At 41.4% G+C, this 8674-nt stretch overlaps 1 protein-coding gene across 1 annotated transcript; it reads right to left on the bottom strand.

The window, feature by feature from the left end:
* Nucleotides 1-854: 854 nt before the first annotated feature.
* Nucleotides 855-2600, bottom strand: LOC101859091 (leucine-rich repeat and fibronectin type III domain-containing protein 1-like protein). Its single transcript, XM_035968955.1, has one exon. The coding sequence runs from the start codon at nucleotides 2598-2600 to the stop codon at nucleotides 855-857; it is 1746 nt and encodes a 581-aa protein (XP_035824848.1).
* Nucleotides 2601-8674: the final 6074 nt, after the last annotated feature.

Here is an 8674-nt window from a genome sequence, read left to right on the forward strand (position 1 = left end):
ATAAGACATATTATGCACTAAAATAGATGATGTAATAAAAGAAAACAGACATCACTGAACTGCCTGACAGAACCAGTAAGACGTTAATCCAGAAAGGGACAAGAGGTTTCGCATGCTTGCACCTTTAAGAGAATCGCTTTGAATCAAAACATAATGTTAGATTCAAATAAAACACGTAAGACTAAGAGCAGAGACACGTCCACTCAAATGTAAACAAACTTTTTAGCCACATTAAAAATGGCCGCCAACAAACTCAAATGTGTCCGTGTCACGTAACCTCGTACGGACTCTAGTTTAAAAGGGGGTAACTCTATGATTGTTACAAAAATATAAAACATAGATCTCACTAGTGTATCTATTGTGGATTTTTCAACACTTTACTAAGTGTCTCAAAGTCCACTTGTCAATGCTGTTACAAACACAACAAATCGAACAGCCCAGAACTTTGATTAACGGATATAATATTAAGGTAGCTACAAATAATTGGTTCTTTTTACTTTCCGATTTGCATGAATGCATATTCTTATATACAATATGAATTTTTTGTTCCTTTCAGTTATGACTGAGAAATGTATGGAGATTTCACTCTTGAAAAAAAAAAAGAAGAAATTTCCGCCATGTAATCAAAACGTCAGACCCTGTTAACTTATATGTTTAAACAAACAAACAAATAAAAATTAAAAGAGAATAAAAGAGAAAAAAAGAATTCGAATGATTAATAATTCACAGTGAGAAGCAATATCCAGCTTTCAAATGCATAATTATTGTAAGTCTAAACAGCCAAAGGGAAGTCAATTTGCTTTAAAAGCTAGGGTGTACGTAATGACCTATGCCTGTTGAGTCCTTAGCGAATTTCAGTGTGTCCACTGCTGAACATTGGTTGATCCATTCTCTGAAGTCGTCAAAATAAAAACTGTTTCAAGCTTACCCCCTCCGAGAGCGCCTGTCCTGTCATCAGACTGGATGCCCACCCGCGCTTTCTCTCTGGACCGGGCCACAGCGACGCACAAGACGGCGACTCCGATACAGCACAGCACAGCGGACATGACGACGGCCGCCACAGCAATAGCGATGTTGACGGTGGAGTCTTTGGACGAGGCTACAGGACGTGGCTGACGGGACTGTTTGGCTGCACTTCCTGGCCGACGTGATGTAGGCTTGTGACCTTGACCTGTATGAGGTGTCGTTTGCTTTAGCTGGCCTTGTGAAGGTCCTGCGTTTCCAGTGGCCGCTGTGGATCTGCCTCCAACGTTTTTAGTACTTTGTCCGGAGTTTGGTAACGGTCCTTGAGAGGGGGTGACTGATCCGGAGTGGGGCACTGTCGGTTTCAGACTGCTGTTAACGGTTCCAGTTGAGGCTGTTGGAGCTCTTGTTGTTGTTGTTGTTGTTGTTGTTGTCGTCGTTGTCGTTGTTACTGATGTCGTAGTAGTGATTACATCCACCTGAATTGTCTTCGTGTCCTCCGTTTTGTAGCTCTCAGCTATAATCTTCCACGTACCGTGGTGTTCAGAAAACTGCGATGACTGAACTATTAGACTAGTAGTGTTCTGTACACCGAACATGACGATACGGCTGACGTTGACTCCTCTTGGAGATACCCACGTGACGTCGGGGAAAGGATCGCCCTCCACCGTACAAGACAGAGTGAATGCTCCGCTCTCTTTGACGCTGAAGGAGCTCGAGCACGAGATGACTCTCGCGGGTACGCACTGCAAATCGGAATCGGGCACATTTATCAAATCTTTGCTCTGTACATTTTTTGGCTCATCACAGACTACAGACCCTCCGCCGTAGTGAGTGGGAAACAGGAATTTGATTGGTAAATATTTCACCCACGAGAGGGCGCAGTTGCATCTCCAAGGGTTCGAATCTAGTTTTAAAGATTTCAGAGCCATGAACTGAGGTTTTAGACTTTCTTCTATCCCTCGAAGGTCATTGTGTGTCACGTCTAAATGTTTCAGATTTGACAAAGAAGCGAGGAACTTTGCCTCCAATCTAAATAAGTTATTACCATGTAGGTCCAAGTCTTGTAAATTTTGCAACTTTGAAAGTTTATTCCCGAAAGTCCTCAAACCGATGCGGCCTATACGAAGAACTGTGAGGCTCTGGAGATCGTCAAATGTGTCCTGGTCAAGTTTGCATCCCGTGTTACCTGTTAGGTCAAGTAGTTGGAGTTGTGGGATACCAACAAAGGCTGTCCTTGATATATGCCTCAGCTGGTTGCTAGAAAGATCCAGGGACAAAAGTTTGGTCAATTTAGAGAAAGTTGCAGCTTGAATAGTGTGTAACCCTGCCCGGCGAATTCGCAACCTCACCAACTTCAGAAGGGACCGGAAGTCACTTGGCGATACAGTTGATATTATATTTGCCGTTTGCCCAGGTGCAGACGGCAGAATCGAGAGACTTTGTGTATCACTCGGGAGATTTGAGGGAAATGAGCTCAAACCTGTTCCACAGACAACCACTTGACCATTGCTTGACGGTGTGCACGTGCACGGGGCTGGACAGGCGCACAGAACGACCTGCCGTGCCAACTCATTGTCTAATAAGAACACCAGACACAAAAGTGCGGCGTACCCGACCGGTTTATTTGAGAACATCTCAGTCGATATCGTTCTTTCAATTTCTGTCTCACTTTTGAAAACTTGTGAAGGTCACATGCCTTAACACAGAACTATCCTGTATAATCCAATTCACGAGAAATGTTCGAACACTGTCTTTTCATTTGTTTGTCTAAGGCAAACATAGAAAGTTTACAATCTGAATGACTGGGGAATGGTGTGGAGATGAAATTGTACATCTACAGTAAATGTCAAGCTCCATTCTGAAGGCAAATTTGCGTGGAAAAATGCAGTTAGTCTTTTTCTTAGTATTGAACACACACTTTCTTTGGAAATAGAGCCGTTTTTCTCTAAGACTACACTACCCTTTTTCCTCAATGATACTTCGTCCAAAACCTAGCGCCTTCTTTCTGAAATCTGCACGACCCTCGTTGGAGAAAGCGTTGTCTAAAGTTTTTGCAAGAGCAGAAAAGTCGACAAAATTAGCCGTTCTCCCACGGTGACTAAGAGGTAAGACGTCAGCCTAATGACGTATGGCTTGTGCTCTTAGATCAACTTTCCTTTTGGCATTTCCTTCAAAATCCTGTATACCCTCATAGCTTGCTCTCTGTAGCCAAACTGTGAAAAGTAACACCTCACTTTGAAAAAGCCCTCACCTTCTCGAAGTTTCTCCACACTGGTGTGTCAGAGGATAATTAATGGGCTTAAGCGGACGTACGTATTTCAGCAATCTATCCAAATCCTACATGCCTTATCAGTTATGAATGGAGTCCATGTCGGCGGTTTGCGGAATAGCATTGTCACTCTCGACCGCGATGATGACTTCGACAGGTATCCCGGAATTTTAAGCTCATTAGTCTTTTTGGTCTTTACATGCTTATGAAAACGTTTTCATAAGTGTTTTCGGACCTGTGAAGGTCTGGCGTATTTGAAACACGTCTCGCTGGGTCAGTAACATTGTTATAAGAACGCCATTTTATTCTGTATTCCGTTTTGCTCGTCATGTAGCCTAATTTTCGTGTTTTTCTCTCTGTCATTTTTGGCAGGCAGTGGATTTCTTCGGTTATTTTCGCCTTACAGTTGTTGCTCCGTTTTAATTTTGTTTGTTTGTCATTTTTGGGATGGTTTTAAGCATTTGTAATGAGTGTTTTTTTTCTATTGTGTCGTTCTTTTGCACTTGTGATTTTTTTCTCTTTTGGGGGGGGGGGGGGTTATGCGTTTTCTTTCGGGGGAGGGGGTGTGGTTTTCCATAAAGGATAACCGGCATCTGTAGTGTGGAGGTCAATTGCGTTGTCGTTTTAAGCAAAAGACCTGAGTTCGATTCCCATGTGGGGAGACATTTAATCGAGAATGTACGTCTTTCTGCTGGAACGATGTAACTCTTTCAGTGTGGTTTGGTTTTGTGGAGAAGGACGTAAAAAATGTACATTAAAAAAAGAGAAAAGACTAGGAGTTGGGGGAGGGGTGATTAGGGATCTATAGATACTATTGATCGCGAGGCAGGTTCACTCAATCGCTCCGGATTTTAAAAAAAACAAACAACTCAGTGAGGACGTGCTCCCGGGCCATTCGACAACGCTTTAAGACGTGCTGATTTAAGGCGCTTGAGACAAAAACAAAAACGTAATAAATTCGTTCTTCTTACGGATTTTGCAATTTTGTTTTCTTTACCAGAACTTTAAAAGGACATGCTATAAAATATTCAGCCGGTGTTTCTGATTTGTCTGCCGTGGTTCCAATACGCCGCAATATTTTATTGTCTTGGGGCTGCTGCTGTTCGGACAGAATAAGTGTCCCCTACGTCCTCTAAGTGTTAATAAGGTTTACAAATGCTTGAAGAGAATCCTCCCCTTCGTAACGGAAATGAGTGTGGTCTTCCTTATAAATTCAATTGTTGCCTTCACTCATCTTGGGCGCTTCATTAATCCATTAGTGTCATACTGGACATCGGAGCGTATACTTCTGGTTTGAATTCCCAAACCAAGCGTTCTTGAACTTGGGTTATTTTAGGGAAATCTGCAAGGCCTTTCACTCATTTGGCTGGCTCCTATCGGATATGGATGTAAAATCGGTGCTCCGGCCACACATATAACCTTAAAGGGTTGAAAGGCTCGTTAAATCGATACAATAACCAATATTGAACAATCGATCCATGGTTTGTTTCGCAAAAGTCGAAAATATTGCCTTGATATCATAAGATAGTTTGACCGAGGGGGAACTAATTACACAGTGCTGACTTCAAAGACTGTTCGATATCAAAGTCGAATAATATCATGCCCACCATTATTACTTCTAACTTATAATTAGCATACGAGTTTATATATTAAGAAGTATCGATTATCACCCACGAAGCGTTTTCCGTTTTGGGGTAAACTAGTTTGCTATAAAGCGGATATGAGTTATTAACGAGCATGCATAATAATAACGTTCTCTTGTAGCAATCTGTCAATCTCAGGAGGGGTATAACCACAGAGAAGTACTTTCCAGAATACGTTCCTATACCACAAATAACCCGCTCTTCCTCTGTAGTTTCTCTCTTTCCCTCTCTCCCCCCCTCTCTCTCTCTCTCTCTCTCTCTCTCTCTCTCTCTCTCTCTCTCTCTCTCTCTCTCTCTCTCTCTCTATCATTCTCTCTCTTCCCTTTTTAGTCTGTCTATCTGTCTGTCTGTCTGTCTGTCTGTCTGTCTGTCTTGTTTGTCTTGTCTGTCTGTCTGTCTGTCAAAGAGAGTGTGCCTATTGTCTTTCCCTACCTCCCCCCTCTCCTCACTCTCCTCCCTCTCCCCCCCCTCTCTTTCTCTCTCTCTTTTTCTGTCGCAATCTCTCACCCTTTCTCTCTCCCTCTCTTTGACACAGTCTGTGTGTGTGTGTGTGTGTGTGTGTGTGTGTGTGTGTGTGTGTGTGTGTGTGTGTGTGTGTGTATGTGTTAGTTATCTGTTTATCTGTCCAGATCTCCCCCCTTTACCCCCTCCTCTCACTCTCTCTCCCCTCTTTCTCTCTTTCTCTCTTTCTCTCTTTCTCTCTCTCTCTCTCTCTCTCTCTCTCTCTCTCTCTCTCTCTCTCTCTCTCTCTCTCTCTCTCTCTCTGTTTCTCTCTCTCAACCCTGTTTCTGAGAGTCCTTTTTCATTTTTTTTATTCAGTCCTCGACGATAATTACACTTAATTATCTTCCCTAAAACACACTACAGGAAGACACACTATCACTCCTCGTTCTTTCTTCCTCCTGCTTTAAAAAGAATTACTCCATCGTTCCAACAGTACACATGTCTCATGTACACTGCTATGCATGCTCATGGAATACACGGACACACGCACACATAAACACGCACACCCACACGCACACACACACACACACGCGCGCGCGCGAACATAAGCACTCTTGATGTTAAGAACAACAACTAGGTAAGTATTCAGTTTCTCCGTTTTTATCCTTTTAGAAGGTTGTTGCTGTAACTACTCCCAAAGCTTTTTACCATAGAAGGAAGTTAGCCTATTTGCTACTCCCCAAAGCTTTTTACCCTAGAATAGGAAGTTAGCTTACTTGCACGCGCCTAAAATAGAATTAGCACAGAACTTTTAAATCGTCGGCAGATAACTATTTTCTGTTCGCGAGCTAATTCTGCTTAGAAAACAGCCAAGATCGATGCAGAGCAGAGGCGTACTTACAGCGGAACAGTGCATTTTCAACCCTGCACCAGTTAAAGGGAACCTTTTTCTAAACCTCATATTGTTGAGGCTTTTCTTCGATACGACCTTTCAGGACTCTTGCACCTCGCTGAACACATTAAACAAGAATCGGTATCGCCCACCTATGTATCGAAATTTAATCAGGAAAAAAAATTATTAAAATATATTGATTTAACGCCCCCCCCCCCCTCCCCTTCAGCCTCATAGGCGTTTTTGAGAAGCGATGCTTCCTAATCCAATGTCCGCCGTAGAAACGACCGATGGAGTTAGACTGAGAAACTCGATGATAGCTCAAGGGAAAAAATAATCCCAAGTTCATAGACATCAAAACTGCATTGTCATCTGTCTACAAAACATTTTCATCACGCTACCATCATCTTAACCATCACGCTTGTCTTCACATCTATCGTCCTGGTTTATCAGTTTTGTAGTAAATAAGATTAATAATAATAAGCATCATCATGATAATAATAATAATACCAAATGAAAACGGTACATTATATTTTACGGCCACTTCGACACAATTTAGATAAACTGGAAGGCGGCTTGCTTTCATCCTGCCTGGCCTCCCAGGTCCAACCTAGGCTAAAAGGGACACAACGTTCAAGAAGACAGACGGTGATGCTTAATGATCAACCCCCCCAAACAGTGATTGAACTCATTCTGTGCGAGATACGGCTAAACACCTAACTGCTATACCAAAGACACCGGTGTCATCATCATTTATGCTTCCCGGGAAGCTGAGAATGTTTCGGAGTGTTCTATGGTCTGCTGGGGTAATAATATAGTGTAAAGCGCATAGAGCCTGCTGTTGAGCGGGGATTTGCGCTATACAAATGCTATCTATTATTATTATTATTATTTACCAATTCTCAAATAAAAACTTCACTGACAAGAACACAATGTCATGCGCAATATTAAATTCCATCTCTCATTTTAAAAAGTATAAAGAGCAAAAGTAACAGAGGAAGTTCGAGTTTCTCTTGACCTTTCATTGCAGTACATTATACTACATCTTACCTTTGTCGAGAACAGAGTGCAAACTTTAAAAAAAAAATAGAATCACCTCATGGTTTGTTTCCCTGGGCCCACCTTTAGCTCAGTTTGTATCATGCTAAGCTGTGGTGTTTATGATCCTGGTTCAAATTCCCAATGGGTGCTTTTGGGTTTATTTTCTAAGTTTTAAAGATTCTCAACCTACTTTTCTCAAACATTTTCTTAGAAATGGAAGTAACATTTTGAGTCCTAACTTCTAATACGATTTTACAGTGTTTCAAGGGGCATTTGACAAAGACAATCACAATTTTATTTTATTTATTTATCTTCTTTGTTTATCGCTTTTCTTGATTTTGGGGTTGGGTTGTTGTTGTAGTTTTTTTTTGGGGGGGGAGTGTCTGTTATATCTTTTGTAAAGTATTTAGCACAGACTTAGGCAAAAACTTGATTTGCCTTAAATAATTCTGAGCATGAAACAAAAACGGAACTGGCGCTGAGTTGTGATCTTGAGAGAATCTATTGGGCAAGAGGAGTCAACATCCTGCCCACATTCCATTCCTGAAACTAAAGGTCAAATAAACTTTATTTTCTGAAAATTTTAACATGAGGAGAACAATCATATTCGTAAATCTGTATTCTAAAATTCTTTAGTCGCACAAGTCAAAGGGAAACAAAGAACGTAGGAGATGACAGGTACACACAACTAGGCCTACATTAATTTCGATCTGCGACTTACTAAATGACGTACATATCATAAATGTGCTACCATAACCGTGTATGTGCGTAGACGTTATTTGTTTGTTTTTTCCCTTAGAAAAGTAGTAAAAACACCTGTAATTCCCTTATAATTATCATCTGTCAGAATTGCTCAAAATTGTGTTTTGAGAGTCCATTTTAAACTATAACATAGTGTTGCAAATTATAATTTCATTTGAGAATAACGTAATTTGAGAATTTTTAAAAAGTGTTTCAATTTGACGGAGACACGATTGGGGTCGGATACCGACGACATCAAATCACCGTTTGTCAGCGCAGAGGGATTATTGCCATACATTTCTGAATTCATAACTTTACACTGACCTATAGGGGTTCATTTAGAGAATGAAAGAAATCCCGCCCTACAGCAATGGAATGAAAGGAATTCAGCTCGAGGGAAACAGTCAAAGGAATTCCACACAGAGGAAATGACTGATAAAAGCTTCAAAGAATTCTCTAGCGAGGGACGCCATATTATTGCACTCGTATTAGGACAGCTTGAAGGCAGTGAGCCAGGCAGGGATGTGCGGAAATAAATAACGTTCAAGGTAGACTAGAGAGATCATTGGGTATATAATATAATACAGAATATTAATAGAGAGGGATTAGTTTGGTGTTTTTGGGTGGGTTTTTTTTACGGCACTCGCAACTGAATAAGGTCAGATGAGCGCGCGGGAC

This window comes from Aplysia californica, unplaced genomic scaffold (genome assembly GCF_000002075.1).
Source record: "Aplysia californica isolate F4 #8 unplaced genomic scaffold, AplCal3.0 scaffold00099, whole genome shotgun sequence".
In the NCBI taxonomy this organism is placed as follows: Eukaryota; Metazoa; Mollusca; class Gastropoda; order Aplysiida; family Aplysiidae; genus Aplysia; species Aplysia californica.

What these genes read in the sequence shown, in the direction of transcription:
- LOC101859091 (XM_035968955.1), bottom strand. Translation starts at nt 2,600, where the DNA reads ATGTTCTCAAATAAACCGGTCGGGTACGCCGCACTTTTGTGTCTGGTG.